Source organism: Geotrypetes seraphini, chromosome 11, assembly GCF_902459505.1.
Source record: "Geotrypetes seraphini chromosome 11, aGeoSer1.1, whole genome shotgun sequence".
Classification (NCBI taxonomy): Eukaryota; Metazoa; Chordata; class Amphibia; order Gymnophiona; family Dermophiidae; genus Geotrypetes; species Geotrypetes seraphini.
Window position 1 is genome coordinate 68,455,350 of NC_047094.1, and position 22,563 is coordinate 68,477,912.

Here is a 22,563-nt window from a genome sequence, read left to right on the forward strand (position 1 = left end):
CCCCAAACACACCTGTTTACATACTTCAAGTGAATGCTATAATGGCACTGCATATCTCAGCAACAGGAGCCCTGGTTTCAATAGGTTTACTAGGGGTAACCCCTCACCTGTCTTGTCAAAGGTGAAGATGTCCCCCTCACATTTGGCACTCTTTGGGGTGTTGGGCTCAGAGCTGCAGCTGGAACGCCGACGCATTTTGCGCTTTGGGGATATGGGATCCTCTGTGGAAGAATCCAAGTCTGCAGAGATTGTGAGAGACAGAATTAATAGAATAAACAGGAAAAAAGCAAAAAGGGAGTTTCAGAACTTCAAAAACAAGAAGAAAAAAAAAAAGCTGTGTGGAAAAGTGCGGGTTCTATATGCCTGCTGTGAGTCACAATTGTGCCCCAAAATATGTGTCTTCTCCAATGAGTACATAAGGCAGGACCAGTCAGTCATTGCCAAAACCTGAAGTCAAAGAAACCCAATTGATCCTGACAAGGACATTTCAAACAAGACGTTTTTTATCAGCTAAGAGGGTGGGCCATTTACTCAGATTATTCTGGGAGGGGTGGTGGTCAAACCTAAAAATTTATACTGGTCCTGTATATCATGCTTGATCTTACCAAAAGTCCATCAAGCCAGGCATCTTGCCTGAGACTGGTGAATCTGAATTATTAGGAAGTACCCAAAAGAATAGATTCATTACTTGCAATTACCTCTGAAGGCTGAGTAGTAGCACGAGGTCTATTTGGCTTATCACTATTTATAGTCTTTTCCTCTAAAATCAGGAAGCCAAGTTAAGCTAAGGCCAGAGCACAAACTAGAAAGGGGACCCAAAGCTCCTAGAGCACAAACTAGGGAGGGAAGCCATAGCCCACCTGCAGACTAAGCTTCAGCATCAGGCAGGCTTGGGCCGGGGGCAATTGATCCAGTTGCTCACACAAACTTCAGCCCTGTCTAGGAATTTGTCCAAAGCCCTTTTTAACCTAGTTATACTGGAAGCCTTAAGAACATAAGAAGTGCCATCTCCGGAACAGACCCTAGGTCCATCAAGTCTGGCGATCTGCACACGCGGAGGCCCCGCCAGGTGTATCCTGGCATAGTTTTAGTCCCCATATCACTCTAAACTTCTCATAAAGAAAAGTGCATCTAGCTTACCCTTACCCATGTCACTCTATGCCACTCATAAGGAAATATACATCTAACTTACCTTTAAATCCTAGAACGGTGGATTCTGCAATTACCTCTTCTGGGAGAGCATTCCAGGTGTCTACCACTCATTGCGTGAAGCAGAACTTCCTGATATTTGTCCTGAACTTGTCCCCCCTTAGCTTCAGTCCATGTCCTCTTGTCCGTGTCACATTGGACATTGTAAATAATGTTTTTTCCTGCTCTATTTTGTCGATTCCTTTCAGTATTTTGAAAGTCTCGATCATATCCCCTCGCAGTCTCCTTTTCTCAAGGGAGAACAACCCCAGCTTCTTAAGTCGTTCCTCGTAATCCAGGTTCTCCATACCTTTCACCAGCTTTGTTGCTCGTCTCTGCACCTTCTCCAGCAGTTTTATATCCTTCTTTAGGTATGGAGACCAGTGCTGAACTTGAGCTCTCTCCAAATTTTCCGCAAACATCTGAAAACCTGGCTTTTCTCAAAAAATGTAAGTCTCCCTCCAACTTAGGAATCAAGGAAACTCTTATATCTTGGCATCCCAAGTCCTCTACATTTTCTTCACACTTCTACCTCTAACCCTCTGTTGTAGTTCCTTCCTATTTCTCCTACTGTAAATCGCGTCGAGCTCTACAAACGTGGAGATGATGCGGCATACAAACCTAAGGATTAGATTAGATTAGTATTCCAAGTGTGGTCTGACCATTGCTCTATAAAGCAGCATTATAACTTTATCCGATCTACTCGTGATTCCTTTCTTTATCATGCCTAGCATTCTATTCACGTTCTTCGCTGCCGCCGCGCATCGCACAGACAGCTTCAGAGTCCTATCAATTAATACTCCCAGGTTCTTTTCCTGTTCGGTTTTTCCCAAAGTTGCACCTGACATACTATACTTGTGTTCCTTATTTTTTTCTGCCTAAGTGCATCACTTTGCATTTTTCCACATTAAACTTCATCTGCCATTTATCTGCCCAATTCTCCAATCGGCTCAAGTCACTCTGGAGTTCCTCACTGTCCTTCTGTGATTTGATGGCTTTGTGTCATCTGCAAACTTGATGATCTCACTGGATGTTCCATCCTCTAGGTCGTTGATGAAAATATTAAATAAGATGGGCCCAAGTACCGAGCCCTGGGGCACACCGCTAGTCACATTTTCCCAGTCTGAGAACTTCCCATTTATGCCCACTCTCTGCCTTCTGTTCTCCAGCCATTTGCCTATCCATCTTAGTATATCTCCTTCTATTCCATGGCCCTGCAGTTTCCTGAGGAGTCTTACATGTGGAACTTTGTCGAACGCTTTCTGAAAATCCAAGTATATAATATCCACCGGTTCTCCATTATCAATTTGTCTGCTCACTGTCTCAAAAAATTGAAGTAGGTTTGTCAAACATGACTTCCCTTTCCTGAATCTATGTTGGCTGCCTCTCATCAGGTCGTGTGTGTCTAAGTGCTGGGTTATGCTATCCTTGATCAGCGCCTCAGCCATCTTCCCAGGGCCGACGTGAGACTCACAGGTCTATAGTTGCCCGGTACTCCTCTTGATCCTTTTTTAAATATCGGCGTGACGTTCGCTATCTTTCAGTCGTCCTGTTTTGATTGACAGGTTGGCAAGTTTTTGCAATAGTTCTGATTAGCTCTTTCAAGACTCTTGGATGAATTCCATTCGGTCCAGGAGATTGTCACTTTTGAGTTTGTCAATCTGGCGGTAGATCTGGTCCAAGTCCACTTCTACTGTGGTAAGGCTGTCCTCTGTTACTCCTTTGAATACTTTCACTGCTTCTGGAATTTTTGCAGTGTCTTCCTTTGTAAAGACAGACGCAAAGAAGAAATTTAGTTTGTCTGCGATTTGTTTATCTTCCTTGATGCACCCTTTCCTTCCTTGGTCGTCCAACGGTCCCACCGCCTCTTTTGCGGGTTTTCTCCCTTTCACGTACCTGAAGAAAGGCTTGAAGTTTTTGGCCTCCTGCGCTATTTTCTCCTCATAGCCCTTTTTGGCATCCCTCACCGCCCTGTGACACTTCTTCTGATCATCCTTGTGTTTGTTCCAAGTTTCGGTTGTTTTCATGCGTTTCCATGCTTTAAAGGAGTCCTTCTTTTCCTTTATGGCTTCCTTCACCTCTTTAGTAAGCCACGCCGGCTCTCTTTTGCCTTTGGTTTTCTTTCCTTGACCATATACTCTATAAAATTTCACAGATTGGGCATTCATCATATGAAAAAATACTTCAAGTATCTGCTGCAATCTGTTTGTTTCACAGAAAGCCCCATTAGTCTTGGTACAAACTGAATATATAAATTGTTTCCTGTTAACCAGATTCATCCCAAAGTTCCAATCTTCATAATTTTTGTCATCCTGGTTTCACTGTCGAGTTTTTGAGATGGGTGATCAGAAATGTACTCAGTACTCAATAACCAGTCATACCATGCACCTATACAGAGGCATAATGAGGTTTCCCTTCCCTTGGCAAACAGCTGGGAGGCTCTTTTTTTGTATCAGCCAGGACTGAAGGGGTTGCAGCTAGAGAGCTGCACAGGAACGAGGACGACAGGAAACCCGTGGGACCCGTGGGTTCCCCCTTCGGGTCGCGGGGATCCTCCTGCAGGGTTCGATGCACTCGAGTCTTCTTTTCCCTACCTGCCCTGCCGCAGAACACAGCCGACCGGAAGTCTTCCACGATGTCAGTGCTGACGTCAGAGGGAGGGCTTAAGCAAAGCCCTCCCTCCCTCCAACGGCAGCGCTGACATCGGGAAGACTTCCGGTCGGCTGTGTGTTGCGGCAGGGCAGATAGGGAAAAGAAGACGAGCCTCGCGGCTCGAGCTCCATTTTGCTTGCAGATGAGGGCTGGGAGGCGGAACACAAAACGGGGGAGGGAGTGCGTTTTTGGCACAAGGCATGAACTTGGGAGAGAGGATGGAGGAAGGGAGGGAAAGAGATGCTGAGGTGGGGAAGGGAGTGCGTTTTTGGAAACAAGGCATGAACTTGGGAAAGAGATGCTGAGGTGGGGGAGGGAGTGCATTTTTGGACACAAGGCATGAACTTGGGAAAGAGGATGGAAGAAGGGAGAGAAAGAGATGTTGAGGTGGTGAAGGGAATGCGTTTTTGGACACAGAAGGCATGGGCTTGGGAGAAAGGAAGGGAGGGAAAGAGATGCTGAGGTGGTGGAGGGAATGCGTTTTTGGACACATTAGGCATGAACTTGGGAGAGAGGAAGGGAGGGAAAAAGATGGTTCTGTACACAGGAATGGAAGAAAGGAAAATTTTTGGTCATAGGGAAGGAGTGAGGTACAGATGAGAGGGAGAAATATTGTGGTGGAATGGACAGATTAAAATGGATACAAGAGGGAGGAATGTTGGACATAGTGGTGAAGGGAGAGGTGTGGCATGGTGCTGGAGAGGGGTGATAGGAGAAATGTTGGGCATGGGGCTGGTGGGCAGGCACGAAAGATGAGAAAGGGATAAATGCTGGACCATGGTAGGAGGAACCAATGGACAGCAACAGAAGAATTTACAGAAGATGGGAAAGCAGAAAAAAGAAACTGGGACCAACTTGATGGAAAAATAAGTCTCCAGACAACAAAGGTAAAAAACGGAATTTATTGACTAAAATATGTTAGCTTTGGGAAGTGTATATAGCAGATGTCTTTGTATTGTGTTCAAAAGAAAAGGAAATGCATTTCTGATTTTATTTCTACAGTGTTGAAGTACTTGCTGACTCTTGCTGTGACTGGTGGGGATCCCCAAGCACCGCCAGCAGAGGACCTCCTCTAGAGATGGCCAGAACTCCCCTCCACCAAGCACAGCAGTTGCTAGCAACATCCATGAACCACTGAGGTGCCAGCATCTGTGACTCAGGAACGTTACTGCTGCCTGCCAAGCTTGGCAAAAGGGACCCCCGGCCAACTGCAAAGGAAGTCCTCAGCTGACAGCTTGGGGGTTCTCATCAGCTGAGTATTTATATTTTATATTTACATTAGAGGCTCTGGTAGAAACCCATTTACAAAGTATGTATTCTTCCCAATTAATATTTCCAAATTAATAAAGTATCTTTGTTTATTTGTAAATGGGTTTCTACCAGAGCCTTTAATTCAGTAGCATAATTAAATGAAATAACTATTTCTGAAGTTTATAGGGACGGACGGGGACGGAGGGGATTCCTCACGGGGACGGGTGGGGACAGAGGGGATTCCTCGCGGTGACAGGTGGGGACGGAGGGATTCCTCGCAGGGACGGGTGGGGACAGGTGTGATTTTGGTGGGGATGGGTGGGATTTCTGTCCCCGCGCAACTTTCTAGTTGCGGCTTGCCTCTTCAATTCCAAAGTGAATGCATTTTCTACCTTTTCTCAGAAGCTGTACTATAAAACGATGTAAGCATTTTAAGGTTATGCAATTTTATTGGTCAGGAAGCTGGTTTCTACAGCAGCATCTCCAGAAATTGCCAGATATATAAATCCTGCCACTGTTCCTTGTAACTTAAGCACATACACTGCTCATACCTCTGCTACATACTTCTTCCTACCTTCCTACCACTTTGCTCAGTTCCAGCAGGGAGATAGTGGGTCAGTCCTGGATTTCTGATAGCCCAATCCTGATGTGTTATAGAGAATGACACGGGGGAAAAATGTGTCCCCGTCTCCGCAAGCTCAGTCCCCATCCTTGCCCCGTCCCCGCAAACCATCTGATCCCATCCACACAAGCCTCAAAGAAACAATATTCTGTAAAATTGTCATTTTATAAATCAAAGGTCTGGCTGCCGAACTAGAGGAAGAGATCTTTAGCTGGCAGGGCTTTGTTTATAAATGTTTATGTTGTCTGGTTTCTGCTTTCCTCATCTTCTCGTCATTCTATACCTTCCATCCACTGTCTGCCTTCTCTCTTCCTCTTCTATATGGTATCTGCTCTGTTACTGTGCCTCTCCCTTCCATCTCCCCTCCCCCCAACACCATTGGTCTGGCACCCATCTTCTTCCCTCCAAAGTCTAGCATCTCTGCCTTCTTCCATCTTTCCTTCCCTTCCCCAGGTGGTTTTTAGCATCTCTCTCCTCCTTTCATCCCCTCAGATCTGGTATCTGTCTCCCCAATCCAGCATGTGCCCTTTTTTCTTTATCCCCTCCTTCCATCCAGTATGTGCTCCTCTCTCTCTCTCCTCCCCACTTCCCTTCAGCGTTAGTTCCACTCTCCCCTCCCCACTTTCCTTTAGTGTCTTCTATCCTCTCTCTCCTAACCACTAACATGCAGCATCTACCCATCTAACATTCTCTCCTACCCACTATCATGCAGCATCTGCTCCTCCGTCCCCTGCCCCTCTCTCTCTACTTCCTTCCAGCGTGTTCCCCTCTCTCCTACCCATTTCCATGCAGCAACTGTTCTCCACTCTCTCCTAACCATTTCCCTTCAGCGTCTATTTCTCTCTCCCCCTCTCTCTCCACTTCTCTTCAGTGCTCTTTATGCAGTCCACCAGCCCCCTCCCTCCTGATCGCCGCGGTCTGGGCATCTCCATCCCTCCCTTCCCCTTACCTTCCCTGATGATTTTGTCTCCGAGCAGCATGAGCATTTCCTCAAGTCTCGTAAGGCTGCCCGAAACTTCTCCTCTGACACAACTTCCTGTTTCCAGTTGCATCAAATGAGAAGTTTTAAGCAGCCGCACATGACTTGTTTAAAGGTTCGTGCTGCTTGGAGACAAAATCGCCCACAAAGGTAAGGGGAAGGGAGGAAGAAGGATGCCCTTACGGCAGCGATCAGGAGGAAGGGGGCTGCTAGACCGTGTGATCGGTGACCAGGCGCATCCCCTCACATAACTGCGGAGACAAGGCTATTCACCAAGGGGTGGTGAATGGCCTTGTCCCCCTACCTGCAGTGACCACATTTTTTTCTCCCCGTTTTGGCAGGTTACCTGCAGATAGCTGCGGGTATCAGCCACCGTGTCATTCTCTAATGTTTTATGACCTGCAGTATTAATTTCAATGGGCAGGATCAAATACCACATTTCTTAGGGAAGCAAGTTCAAAACAAAGACAGGCCATAAAGCCTCCTTCCTGGAACTCTGTAACTTGGCAGCTCTGCTGAGGTAAGTGCAGGAAAGAATCTCCTTTATCCTTGGACAAGCAGGAAATATATTTTCACATATGGGCAACGCCATCCACAGAGCTTGGTACGGACAGTGCTTAAAGTGTACTGTCACTTTAATTTCTTAAGAAGCTTTGAGACTGCCTGCACCACGCATTTGTGAGTGCCTTCCTGCCCGACGTTGACTCGCGGTTCCTCAGTTCTTCATTTTCCGATGAGCGAAGAAGTTGATTTTTGGACTCTGGCCAAATCAAGTTGCCTTTCCAAAAGTACTTTTGCCTTTTGGCTCACTTTTCTTTTCTTTTCTTTCTAACTTAGCAATCTTTTCTGTGGTCTCTTTTTTCTTTTTTAAAAAAGATAAATTTCCTCGTTATTTTTCTTTCCTCAGTCTTCGGGCCTTTCTCTCTCAGGGTTTTTTCTCACTATTTTTTCTTTTCACAGTGCAACCATTGCATTTTTTTACCTTGCCATCGAGATTTTTTCTCACATATTGAAGCCTTCTAGCAGGTTCAAAAAGTGCACTTATTGCCAATTGCCCATCTTCATCACTGACCTGCACAGCTGGTGCATTCAGTGTCTGGGGCCAGAGCATCGAGTGGATGCTTGTATTCGCTGTTCTACTTTACAAAAATGCTCTCTTAAAGCTTGAGACATCCAGCAAGAAAAGCTGTTTCAACCAGCTATGGCCTCCAGAGACAAATCAATGCCATCGGTACCAACAGTACTAGCACTGACACCTCCCTTGATGTTGGACGTCATTCCTGCATCAGGTAAACTTGCTAAGAAGCCGTCCTCTTCACAAGTGTCGCAGGCATCTTCTGCATCAAATCTCTCGAAGCATGCCAAGCGTCAATCTCCTGTGCAGTCTGTGTTTCCTTTGGGGCATGCTTCCTCATTGAGGTCATCCACTCCTCAGCACCCTGCAACACCGATGGTATCGGCTGTTGAGCCAACAGTACTGGTGCAGTCCTTCCAGGACCAAATGGAGTTCTTTCAGAGGGAGTTCGGTGACCTCTGATTGCAGCACTGAGCTTACATCGACTCTCTCAGTACCGGCCCAGCCTGAGCATGATACGAGGTCCAAGGGTATCGATTCCAGCTCTCCATCGAAGCATCGACGGACATTGAGATCCCACATTACCGATGCTTGCTCCTCTACATCCAAGCGAGCATTGCAAGGTATCGATTCATGTTCGTCTCGATATAAATCAAGATCTAGACATTCTCGATGTCGATCTTCATCGGACCGGTACTGATGTCATTGAAAGAGCTCTTCTCAACACTCTCACAGTCATCATACTCCTCAGATTAGGAAGCATTCCTCTCCTTCCTATAGAGAATTTCCTGGAGTTGCAGACATTGATTCTGATCTTTCTGAAAGAGACACTGATTCTGATCTTGAACCCATATTATCTGCTCCAGAGTCATATGGCATCTCATCAGATCCATCTCCTCTACCGCCAAGATGCAGATCTCCTCCAGAAGGACTTTGTTTCACTAAATTTATCAGGCAGATGGGAAAAGCACTGAACACAGACATTGAACAGAGAGCACACTCCTTGAGACATTGGATTTTGACAAACCTCCTAAAGAGCTTCTCAAATTGCGTCTTCACAGTCTACTTAAGGAAGCTCTGTTTAAGAACTGGGAGATTCCTCTTACCATAGCTCCAAGAAAGATTGACTCTTTGTACCTCAATTGCCACATCAGTGTTTGCTGGTTGAATCCACTCTTTAAAAATTCTCTAGTACAAGAGTATATGCTACTGCACCACCTGGACGTGAAGGCCACACCATGGATAAGTTCAAGCGCCACCTCTTCCAGAACTCTATGTTGACCAGCAGAATTCTCAGCTATAACTTCTATATGTCATTTTATCTTAAATAGTTCGTAAAGAAGTTGGCTGATTTTGAACAATTTATCCCATCTGAGCATTTTCCAGAGTTCCAGGAAATTACTCATAGCCTACTCCAAACCAGAAAGTTTATGGCAAGATCAGTGTTTGATGTAACATCCAGAGCATCGATAATGTCTATTGCTATGAGAAGTCTTGCATGGCTGCGGGTCTCTGACATGGACATTAACATTCAGGATTCTTTAGCAAATATTCCCTGTCACGGTGAAGAACTCTTTTGGGACAAAGTCTAGGATGCCACTCAAAGACTTACGCGATATGAACAAAGCTGGATCATCTTAACGGGGTATAAGGCTAAGACTCAGCCATCTAAGTCTTCCTCTTCATATAAGAAGCGTTATCCAACCACCTCGTCCTCTTCCAAACCCCTACCACAGAAGAGGCAAAAATTGCAGAAGCCTCAGATTTCAGCTCCTTAAAAACTAGCTAAGTCTTTTTGACATGCTTCTAGAGAGCATAGCCACAATATCCCCATCTCGACCACCTTCCCAACCCATCGGAGGCCAACGTATTTCATCAATGCTTGATTCTCATTACCACGGACACCTGGGTCCTCAAAGTCATACAGGAGGGTTACTCTCTTCATTTTTTTACCATTCCTCCAAACAACCCTCCAAGAGAATCCTTTTTCACATCTCAGCAGATGTCCCTTCTTCTTCAGAAAATCGAAGCTCTACTTCAACTGAATACCAAGAGGTCATGCCACAAAATTAACTACTGACAGGCTGGAAACAAAAGCACATAATTAAACCATGGAATCTGTTGCTAGAGGACATGGTTAATGTAACTAACATAGCAGAGTTCAAGACAGGTTCAGACAATTTGCTGGAGGAAAATGCATAAAAATGATTAGCCAGGTAAAACTGGGAAATAAATCACTTATTCCTGCAAATCTGCTGTGAGAAACAGATTGACTTTTTGGGATCTGCTGGGTACTTGCGACCTGGACTGGCCACTATCAAAGACAGGATGAGAGTCTCAATGTGGCTTCCCTCATCTTCTAGAGGGGTGCAAACAAGGCAACTGGGCTACATTTACAGGGGTTTCCAAGCTTGTTTAAAACTTTAGGAGACAAAGTTTGCGATCCTCTTCAAATTTCTGATCTGGACCCCAGACATTTAATACTAATCCTGTAAGGTATAATAGGGTGAGATATGAGGAAGACAGAGGGTTGGGAAGGCCAACTTGAATGAGATATGGTGAGGGGGAGAGATGGAGGAATAAGAACAAAGATGGAATAGTGAGAGATGCAGAGGAAGGAGACAAGTGGTGCTGATGAAGGGCAGGGAAGGGCAAGAAGAAGGAAAAATGGCAAGAAGTGACAAAGATCATATAGAAGCTAAATAAGAAAATGAATTATGCCCTGACTGGTTTATCTGAAAAAGTATTTATGATCTTCATGACTGGGATAAAAATCACAGAAAGTCAGTGGCAGAACCAACATTCTCCAAAAACAAGCAAGTAGTATATATTCTCACATATGAGTGATGTTATCCACAGAGCCTGGCACAGACATGTACCAAAGTACACTGTCACTTTAAAATTTTAGTAATGTCCATGCATCTTCCTGCCAGACACTGGCATGCAAGACCCTTAATTCTTCGTTTTCCACGGAGCGAAGAGGTCGTTTGCTCATTCTCTTCAGTGCGCACAAGTTTTTTTTCTCACTTATGTGCCTTCCCGTACCTTTTCCTTTCCTTTTTTTTTTTTTGTTTGTTTTTCCTTATTAGTTTTGTCATTTAAAAAAAAAATTTCTCAAGTTTCCATTTCCAAGCAGTCTTTCGTCTTTCGACTAGCTGGGAGTGTTGATTGTTTGGTTGCATTTTTACTCAATCTCCCTTACAATTGAGCCTTTTGACTTAACGTCGGTGGTCTTTTCTTTGATGTCCCCAACACCTAGTGGATTCAAGAAGTGTTCTCGATGCAATGGGACCATCTTGGGATCATACCCTCTTAACTGGTATGTCCGGTCTCTTGGTCCTGACCATCAGGACATTTCTTGCAACCTCTGATCAAATGCAAAAGAGAGCCTTCAAGGCTGACAATTTCAATTTGAGAAATTTTTCGGGTCTTCAAGAAATGAGGATTCTGCTCCCATATCCCAGGTACCTCCAGCATTGACGTCAACTTCAACACCCTGTGTTGACTTCTGAACCACTGGTACTTTCTCAAGGAGGATCCAGATCCTTTTTGGTGCATCGAACGTAGGAGGAGCTCTGTAAAAAAGCTAAGAAGCATCATCATTCCCCTTCTAGAGGAGCTTCTGCCTCCTTGGCTTCTTCAACACCTCAGAAGCATCGACATCCTGAGCACTCCTCATCTCTGCAGGGGCTCTCTCCAGGCACCCTCCACCTTCTGACTCTCCAACACCGCAACATCAACTTGAGCCGACTGTGTATTTGTCTGCATTGGTACCAGCACCTTTGCTGCAAGAACAGCTAAGAGCAATACTGCAGCAGGAGTTAGTGTTCATGTTGCAATCTCAGACATTGCTTCAAATGACGCAGCAGACTTTAGCTTCAGCCCAGCCTGAAGTACAGCATCAACAGTCTGCTTTACAACATCCAATGTTGATTTTCAGCAACATGACATTGATCTACGTCATGCCATCTAATGCAAATATCTCGACATCATTCTCATTCATGACGTCGAACCATGACGTGGGTCTTTTTCTTGACGTCATTCCCATCCTGCCTCATCATCCTGGCATGCTTCATCTAGGCATTCATCATCTTAATTGAGGCATTCTCGACATCGTTCTAAACATTCGATGTCCCATTCCATCAAGAGACATAACATCAAGGGGATGGATTCAGACCTTTCTTTTCATTACTCTGAGACTGACCTATCTGCTGGTGAATTTTATGATATAACATCAGAACCCTCACCTCCTCTTCCTAGGAGACTGTCTCCGCCTGAAAGCCTCTCATTTACCTCTTTCATTCGCCAAATGAGAAAGGCTCTCCCAATGCACATGGGATCTGAACAAGAGACAAGGGCGAAATTTATGGAGGCTCAAGATTATGAAAATTGGCTGAAAGGCTGTGTAAAACTTCCTTTACACAAGTTAATGAAGAAAGCTTTATTTAAGAGCTGGGCATCTATACTGTCAGTGTCTGTGACTCCTTGGAAGCTAGATACCCTTTATAGCCTATAGTCTACTCCAGCCTTTGATAAACCTCAATTACAGCACCAGTCCTAAGTGGTGGAGATGGCTCTCAAATGTGCTCATAGTAGATAATGACACGGGGAAAAATTTTGTCCCTATTCCAGCGAACTCAGTCCCCATCCCTGACCCATCCCTGCGAGCTCACATCCTGTCCCTGTAAAACCATCTGATCCCATCCGCACAAGCCTTGAATAATTATGATTTTATATTGAACTTATTTTATTAAAGTATAAAAGGAAACAGTATTCTGTACAATTGTCATTTTATAAATCACAAATAATACAGAGCAACGATCAACAAAACCCCTGTCTCCACTCTCTTCCCACTCACAAATATCCCCTCCACTATCGAGAAAATTGAAGTCAAATTACTACAGAATGCTACATAGAAAAATGAAGCTAACAGAATACTTCAGTCACATATGGCAGGAATAATGTTAGGGGAGTACAACTAGGGCAACTGCCCCCTGGAAGAAGCAATGCCTAGGCTTTGCGGTCCCCAGTTATGTCTAACACCAGCTCTAGCAGGATAAATATTTCAAATCTGATATATTCCAATCACAAAATAGAAAATACAATTTTTTTTTCTACCTTTTGTTGTCTGGTCATTTTATTCTTCATATCACTCTAACTAGCATTGATAGTTACTGCATGAACAGAAACTTAATTTTTAGCATTTATTTTATCTGTTTTAATGATTTTAAACTTTCAGTTTCATTTTATCTGTACTAAGGTTGTTACCTTGCTTTTATTTTCTTTAGCTGATCCCTCTGTGCTTTCTCTGCCGCCGCGCAGCGGCGGGGCGTTCCAGATTCCACCCCTCAACTTCCGCTGATCCCTCTGTGCTTTCTCTGCCGCCGCGCAGCGGCGGGGCGTTCCAGATTCCACCCCTCAACTTCCGCTGATCCCTCTGTGCTTTCTCTGCCGCCGCGCAGCGGCGGGGTGTTCCAGATTCCACCCCTCAACTTCCGCTGATCCCTCTGTGCTTTCTCTGCCGCCGCACAGCGGCGGGGCGTTCCAGATTCCACCCCTCAACTTCCGCTGATCCCTCTGTGCTTTCTCTGCCGCCGCGCAGCGGCGGGGCGTTCCAGATTCCACCCCTCAACTTCCGCTGATCCCTCTGTGCTTTCTCTGCCGCCGCGCAGCGGCGGGGCGTTCCAGATTCCACCCCTCAACTTCCGCTGATCCCTCTGTGCTTTCTCTGCCGCCGCGCAGCGGCGGGGCGTTCCAGATTCCACCCCTCAACTTCCGGTACATGACAGTTAAATTCAACCACTTTGCGGCGCACGCCGCAAAGGCGTGCGCTGCTCCTTAATGCGCTCCTTTGTGCGATACTGCAGTGCAGATTATGGTTTAAACATTCTAAAGGAAATAACAAATTACAAAGAAGCAACAAAATATTGCAAACTAATAGCCTCTTTCCTTTTATAATCATTTTAATCATTTTATTCTGGGCTTTTTTATTAGAAACAATGAAGTTGGCTCATTGTGCTTCTAATTTCGAATCGATAAAAATGGAGGAACCAATCTCTTCTATTCCAGTTTTTTGGGGTCGTAGACCGATCATATTTGAATCTAAATCAAACCATCTATATAATAAGCAATCTACACCGACTAACTCTCAAAATAATAATCCTAATCTAAAATTAATCTCTACTGAAAGAATTCTTTCTGATAATTTAAAATGTTCTCAAAAGTTCAGATATAAAACTTTAAACATTGGCCTAATTAATACTCGCTCAATTAAAACTAAATATCACCTTATTAAAGATCTTATCTTGCATCAATCCTTAGATATACTATTTTTAACTGAAACTTGGCTATCAGAAGGTGAAGAAGCATATCTCTCATATGCTTGTCCTAATTATTTCTCTTTTGTATTTAACCATCGTTCTGTTAAAAGAGGTGGAGGACTGGCAGTAATATTCAGGGACTCATTAGTGACAAAGGTTGATAACTCTACAGGTTATACTTCAATTGAATATCTTCATCTTACCATACAATCAAAACCCAAAATAGATGTCTTACTAATTTATCTACCTCCTCCAGTTAATTCAGAAAACATCGTTCTTCTACAATCTTTACTCTTCGAATTTGGTAGCTCATCTTTAAATCCACTAATTTTGGGTGATTTTAATATTCATTTCGATGACCATCTGAATAACTTCTCCAATACCATCCTTTCTTATATCAATCAATTAGATTTATGTTCATTAATAAATCAGGCAACTCACCAAGCAGGTCATACTATAGACTCGGTATTAGTTCCTCTCTCAGAAAAGAATAATTTTACGTTAAATCATTGCCTTCCAGTTCCGTGGTCAGACCACTTTCTGATCTCTCTAACATATAATACTTATAGCATTGACCAGAAAATTAAACGCCAAACAATTAGTTATAGAGATTTCAAGGATCTTTCATCCGAATCTCTACAAGCCGCATGGGATCTTGACCTCTCCGAATTTTCCACTAGCGCAATAGATGATCTAAACAATAAATGGAATATGGCTATTCAAAACACATTAGATAATTTGATTCCGATTCAAACTAAAACCATCTCTGCCCGTAAAGTTTGTAATCCATGGTTCTCTGCAGAACTTTTACTTCTTAAGAGACAATTGAGAACCCTTGAACGAAGATGGAGGAATAATAAAACTAAAACTAATCTTACATCTTTTAAAGAACATTCAGAATTCTATAAAGCGAAAATAAATCAAACGAAAATGAAATATTATTCTGAGAAAATAGTTAAAGCTAAAAATCCATCTATTTTATATTCCATTCTCAATAATATCACACCAAACAATAAAAAACAATTTGAATTAAATAGTAAAATTCCCACTGCTCAAGAACTTTCTGACTATTTTAATGAAAAAATTTCAAACATAAGGAAAACATTCAAAAATGCTAATATTCAAATTGAATTAGATCAGATTGACCAAGATGTATTATTTTCAAAATGTTCAAAATTTAAAATACCGAGCCTTAAGGAGATTGAAATTACTCTTCAAACTCTGAATATCAAAAGCTCAAAAGCAGATCAAATACCACCATTTCTTCTTAAAAAATACTTTGACATCTTTGGATCTTGGATTCATGTATTAGTAACAGAAAGTTTAAAACAACAAACAGTTCCACTAGATTGGAAAAAATCCTTTATTCGACCTATTCTTAAGGATAAAAATGCTAATCATGATGATTTGTCTAATTTTAGACCAATATCCAACATTCCATTTTTAGCAAAGTTAACAGAAAAAATTGTCTTTAAACAAATTTCAGAGTTTGTTGAGCAAACAAATGTGTTACATCCCAATCAAACCGGTTTTAGACAACACCATAGTACAGAACATTCACTAATTGGTATGACAACTTCAATTCAATATTTCTTGGATCATCATCAATCGGTGCTTTTAACATCTCTTGATCTCTCAGCAGCGTTTGATACGATTGATCACCAATTACTCACAGATGATGTTCTAGCATGGTTTACATCTTACTTCAGTAATCGCACATCTACAGTAATTTTTAATGATTCTTCTTCCTCAACTTCACCAATATCATATGGGGTTCCTCAAGGATCAATTCTTTCACCTTTACTTTTTAATATATTTTTGGCACCTCTTTTGACATTATGTCAATCTATAGGATTTCATGTTTTTGCCTATGCTGATGATATACAGTTATTGTACCCCCTAAATAATAACAACATAAATGAAATTTTGACAATTAATGGGAAACTTGAGCAAATTCATCATTGGCTGGACAAAAACAGGTTGGCCCTCAATATCAAAAAAACAAATATCATGCTGTTTCCTTGTAAGGAAAACTTTTCTTTAGTTGCTCCTATTTTGATTCAAAATATTCCTCTTCAATTAGTTAAAAATACTAAAATTCTAGGAGTAATTTTTGATAATAAACTTAATTATCATGATCACATTAGTAGTATTGTTAAAACCACCTTCTATAGATTGCGGAAAATTCGATCTATTTCTAAATTTCTCTGTCCCAGAGCACTTAATATTCTTATTCACTCTCTGGTGATGTCTAAAATCGATTATTGCAACTCATTATTTACAGGAATTGCGTTACAAGAAATTAAACGTTTACAAATTATTCAAAATGCTTCTATTAAATTAATAACAAAATCTAAAAAATTTGATCATGTGACACCACTCCTTAAAAAGGCTCATTGGCTTCCTGTCATACATAGAATTACACATAAATTATGTACTATTATCTTTAAAACATTAGAAAATAAGACTCCAGCATTTTTATTCAGACTACTTATCCCATATTCAGTTAAAAGAACTTTAAGATCTAGTGAGCGGAACCTTTTATCAATTCCTTCGTTAAAAGTAATTAGCACAAGAAGACAATTTATCTTCTCATGTACAGCTCCCCAGATCTGGAATGCGCTTCCTATGTTTTTACGGGAGGAGAAGGTGTTTGGGAAATTTAAAAGCGAATTAAAAACCTTTTTGTTCAAAGACGCATTTACAAATTAATTAAATTTTATTATAAAGTGTTATTCTAGCGAATTAGTTTTCTATTTTTTGTCTTTTTAATTTCCTTATGTGTTTTCCCTGTATGATCTTTCTTTACTATAAAAAATGTATTTCACCCCCTCTTACCTTTTGTTTACGTTATAATTAATTAACTGTATGTAATGTTTTCGTTTCCTTACATGTATATTTTATTGTACATCGCTTAGAAATCTGATTAAGCGATTCAACAAGCAAACTAATAAACTTGAAACTTGATCACATTGATCTTAGGCTCTGGTTTCTGTTTCCTTCTACTCTTAACTCACTCGCCAGGGTCTCCTGACCATTTGATATGTCTTCTTTCCCCATGCTTACCATTCATCTCCATTTTTTTCCCCCCATGTTCAGCATCTCCCTTCTCCGTCTACTATACTTCCCTTTCTAGTATTTCCCCGTTTCCCTACCTTCATTATCAACACTATTCTGTGTCCCTATTCCCTTGGTGCCCAGTGTCAATCCTCTGTGTCCCTATTTCCCCTTCCCAAGTCCAACATTTCTCTTCTGCGTTCCTCTTCTCCCTCATGTCTAGCCATCTTCTCTTTGTGTCCATATAAACTCCTATATCTGGCATTACGCCACCGACTATGTCCATATACCACCCCCATGCAGCATTCCCCTTTGTGTCTGTCCTTCTGCTCCCATCCATGCCTACCATCTCCCCTCTTTTCGTCCTTGCTGGGCTCCAAATATCTACCTACTGTCTGAATATCTACCTGCTGTCCTCGGAGAACACTTGCTACATGTGAGTTACTCTGCTTTATCTCCCTGTACCTTGGTTCTAAAGTGACATGCTTTGCAATAAGAGCAGCTGGAGCTCTTTGGTGCTGGATGACCTTGGGTAATACCCTTCTGTGCTGCAGAGACAGCAAAAAGCACTCCACATTGTTCAAGCCTTGAAGGGCTCGAGCTGGGCTTCTTATGCACCAGGGACAGGAATTCACCCTTTAGGTCCCAGGGTTAGCCCAAGGATGTCTGGCAACTTCAAGCTGTGCATGCCTTCAAAGGGCAGCTCAAGACCATCCTACCCCTCCCATTTCAGCATCTCCCCTTCCATCCCCTCCCCCCAACTTACCAGCATTTTCCCTTCCCTTTCTACCCAGGCCTGAATGTCATATCTTTTTCCATACTTCCACCCCCCCTATCTTCTAGGTTTCAACTGACACCATCCATTCTTCTTCCTCTCAGTTTGTCCCAAAGGTTGAAGAACACTGAGAGCTATGTGAGCCCTGTAAGCACAGGTTTGTGCTTAAACACATCGTGTCCCACCCCTCAAAGAATTTCTGCCTTGGAAAGGGTTAGCACATGGCAGTGGCCAGTGTTTACATGATGTGCACACCATTCTGTTTTGTCTATGCTTGGAGGCAGCAGTGAGTTCAGCAGGGGGGAGGGGGTGCAGAAGGTGGATCTCATTTGCAAGAGTTCTGCCGCTAACCCCCAAATTCTGCTACCCTCAGCAAATACCTAGTGTACCTTGTAGCAGGGTCAGCCTAGTATGTCTCAGTTCTTGTAGGTAAATTTTCAGCTATTTGCTAGTGCTTACCAGTGGAATTCTTGCGCTTCTTACGGTAGCTGCCCAGAATGGCACGGGGTGAGGTGGCAAGGGACTGCAAGGTCGGGGATGGCAGGACTTCTTCAGGTTTAAACTCAGGCAACTCTGCAAAACGCTCCTCAAAATCTACTTCTGACAGGACCCTGCTGGGGTGGGGCAGGAGGGAGGAAGGAAGGAAATAGAAGAGAAGCAAAAATCAGCAGTGAGCTCCTTTCACTCTTAGTCTGTGATCTGTTTTCCATGTCTTTTGTGCAGTTGATCCCGGGTTTTCCCTCTTTTTGATTTCACAGGTTAAGGATCAGATAAGTACATGTCAATCAATGCTGCCAGGTTACTGATTTAGGGGAGAAGAAAACATGTCAACATAATAGTCCCCCTCTAGGAGGCCACTATTTGCTTAATGGCTGAGATTATAGCACCAAACTTGTGACTATATAGGCTCCAAAATATATAACCCATGGCTATATTTCTAAGCCAGGATAAGATATTTTCAGTAAGTGGACAGTCAATGCAAGACTCCAGCCAAGACACTGTACAAGACTGAGGGTTGTCACCAGGATCTGTCTTACTCACTTGTCCACAGAGTCAAAGGTCTTCTTGAGGGGAGGAGGTCTAACTTTCACCTTCTTCACTGGCCCCTCCTTCCTTTCTGTGGCATCCACTGATCGGCTTGCCTCACAAGAGGTGGCAGAGGAAGAGGGGGGTAAATCAGCTGGAGTTTCAAGAGCTGGACTCCTCCACTCTGATGTGGTAGAGGAATACTTCACAGTCTGAAGTTGCAAGAGACAGAAAAGTGAAGTGTGTTAACAGCAAGATGTGCATAAAAGACCATACTTCTACCCATATCAAAGCCAGTTCCTATTGCACATTCTCTGCTGTGCAAGTGAGGCTAGGAGATGAGAGGAAACAATGGCAGGCAGCTGGTATGGGATTCAGAAAAGTAAATGACAAGAAGTTAGAGAGAGAAGTGGGCTAGCAATTGGCTGAGGATGGGAGATAAAAGGGAGATAGTAAGGGTGGTAGCAACAAGCACCTGATAAAGGTAAATATCAAACAGAATTAGTGACCTTTCCCTAAGACCATACCAAAGGCTCCTTCTTGACTGCTGGTTCAAGCAACTTGGACACACAGGGTGATGCTATTGTTGCCACATCTTGTAGATTCCTCTCCTCTGCCACTGCCTGCCCATGCTGATTCCAGTTCTCCGTAGAAGAGCTTGGTTTCATCACAGACTGTTGTGAAGAGGAGGTACATGCATCCCATGGATTCTTGTCCTCAGTGGAGGCTACAGCACTTGGCTTCTGCCATGCATCCCGCGTGATTTTCTCATCTGAAGAGACGGCCACAATACTTTGCTTCTGCCATGTGTCTCGTGGGAGCCTGTCCTCCAAGGAGCTGCTGGCACTCTGTTTCTGCCATGTTTCCCTTGGGATTCTCTCTTCTATAGAGGTGGCCACAGCATTCTGCTTCTGCCACGTGTCCCGTGATATTCTGTCCTCTGTGATGGCTATGGCACTCTGCTTTTGCCATAACTCTCTTGTAATTCTCTCTTCCTGTGTCACGGACGCAGCAGGAATCAGCAATTTCTGCTTGCCAGTCCCCATGTCTCTGGTCCCACCATCCCCCACTGAGAACAAATTCATTGGCCCTTGGGTAGAATCAATGCTAATATCACAAGATATGGATCCCACTCTGCCAGCTCTCCCCTCTGGCTCAGGCTGAAATTTCCCAGTTTGATGAGGGATTTCCATACGGCCTGGTAACGTTGGATGCCTCCCAGTCCCTCGCCCCAGTACAGGGGATGCCGCAGACTCATAAGAGCCCACTGGAATGCTTGCAATCGCAGCTTTCACTTTTTGTGGCTGCTTCGGCAAATTCCTCTGAGCCTTGGAGGCCACCAGACTAAAGGAAAGAGATCCTGCAAAGAAGAAAAGGAAAGAGATAAAACAACTAATCAATACTTTCCTTAAAAAAAAAAAAAACTGGAACCAAGGTACTTTTTTATACATTGGTTATGAGATCATGGACTACTACACCAAGAATAAGAAACTTGACCCAACAACTTGGATAATGTAAAAACCTAAAACAAAGGTGAGAAAAATTCCCTAATCTAACGTGCAAACAGCCCTTCGGGAAATCATCATGTGCCACACAATGGCAAAGCAACCCTTCAACAAATGCAGCATTCTTGAAGAAACTAGCCTGAAATTAAGCTGGTCATAGATAATTATTCCTTCTGGAAACATACAGAAGGGACTTAAAGTCAGATCAGTGAAATTTGGACTAGGTGTATCCAACAACACTAAAGCAATCGAAACTAAAAAGATTTCACAAAGGATCAATAAACCCTAAGATAAACCAAACCTGTTAGGGACACCCTATAACAATGCAAGAAGCAGCAATCTAATACTTAAGCTCAGAACAAAGCAATAAATGAGGAAGTCAAAGCAGATGAGTCTACATTTTGTAGTAAGAAGTAAAACAAACAGAAGAAGCAATCCATCACAGAACAGCCATGCAAACAAACCACAATGAAATTGATGGTAAAACGTCACACCAGTGGTGTTCCTTCAGAAAAATTTATTCCACCATTTTTTATGTTGATGGTGGAATAAAGTCTTCTGAAAGAACACCACTGGTCTGGCTTTTTCCCCGTCAACCCCGCTGAGTTTGCTTGTGATTCTACATTGTTAAGTTTCCCCTCAACATGGTCAAGGAGGTAAAAAAAATATTATGTGAAAATCCAGACATGCCACATTTTTAGATATTTCTCTCTCAGACTATGGCATCTTCACTCATAACTATTTAGGATCGCCCCCTATTCCAGGAGTGGGCACCCACAGTCCCTGAGGGCCGCAACCCAGATAGATTTTCAAGATTTCCACAATAAATATGCATGAAATTGATTTGCATGTACAGCTTCCATTAAATGCAAATATATCTCATGAATTTTCATTGTGGAAACCTTGAAAATCTGACTGGGTTATGCCCTCGGGGGCTGTGGTTGCCCACCCCTCCCTATTCTATACTCTTCCCAATTCACTTATTCTGTTCAATACAGCAACAGTCATTGGCTGGGGACTCTTTCTGGAACCTTAAAGTCCCGTCACTAGGTGTTACTATTGCATAATGTCTTGTATCTTCCCATATCCCTTCATCACCTCCCACCAGCTTAAGAGCACTACTTCCATAACATCTGATGTCCTGACTGATCCAGGGAATAGAAGCAGAGCTGATGAAGGGGATCAGATGCCCTAGGAAAACTTTCAGCCTTACGCTCTTCTAAATATTAAGTTTTACGCTGCTAGCCCTCTCTTCCCCCAACTTCTTGAGAATTAAAAGCAAGAATTATAAACCATCTTAGCACCATTCTTCCCAGAAAAATCACTGAGTCAATATTTAAATCCCACCCTCCGTTACATTTAAATCATTCACATATATTCAGCAATGCTATATATATATAGTTAGCTTCTATATAGCTAAACAGAACACCTTCACTCTGCCCTCATTACAGCCTGGCAATAGTTGTATAGTGCCAGAGATCATTTTCAGCAACACCATCCATACAATGCCAGTAGAAATTCACAAATAAGGTGCTTCTATGTTTAGCTGCCACTGCTAAACAAACTGCCTTTGATTATCTGGCCCTATATTTTAAGCTTTGTCATATATACTGTTTCAAAAAACCTAAACAAAGTGTGTTTTCTGCATCAATTTCAATAAAATTTGGGATACATCATCCTGAATAAATTTGCAATAAGCCTACAGTCACACTGCTCACCTCAACTAAGTATCGTTACTACCTCCAGTGGCCATAGCCAGAAGGATGCTGGGATGCATAGAGAGAGGAATTGCCAGCAGAAAAGCACAGTTACCCATAACAGGTGTTATCCGAGGACTGCAGGCAGATATTCTCACAGATGGGTGACGTCATCCACGGAGCCCGGTAAGGACAATGCTAAAGTGTACTGTTATTTGGAAAGCATTGAGACTGCCCGCATCATGTATGCGTGAGTGCCTTCCTGTCCAATGCCAGCTCACGAGGTTGTCAGTTCTATGCCCAAGTGAAGAAGCCAACTAGGGGAGGTGGGCGAGATGTGAGAATATCTGCCTGCTGTCCCCAGATAACACCTGGGTAGATAAGTAACTGTACTTTATCCCAGGACAAGCAGGCAG

The 22,563-nt window shown here is 43.0% G+C and overlaps 1 protein-coding gene across 4 annotated transcripts in view; it reads right to left on the reverse strand.

The window, feature by feature from the left end:
* The window catches only part of CIC (capicua transcriptional repressor), a 245,949-nt gene that overhangs the window by 3,469 nt on the left and 219,917 nt on the right, over positions 1-22,563 (reverse strand). For 2 of the 4 annotated variants that reach the window (XM_033963463.1, XM_033963464.1), the window contains exons 16-19: positions 19,473-20,305; positions 18,961-19,157; positions 18,379-18,533; positions 108-239 (exon numbers count right to left, since the gene is read on the reverse strand). In XM_033963463.1, the coding sequence (XP_033819354.1) occupies positions 108-239; positions 18,379-18,533; positions 18,961-19,157; positions 19,473-20,305 (1,317 nt within the window). The remainder of the gene's footprint in view (positions 1-107; positions 240-18,378; positions 18,534-18,960; positions 19,158-19,472; positions 20,306-22,563) is intronic. The other 2 variants (XM_033963465.1, XM_033963466.1) reach the window with 2 other exon arrangements.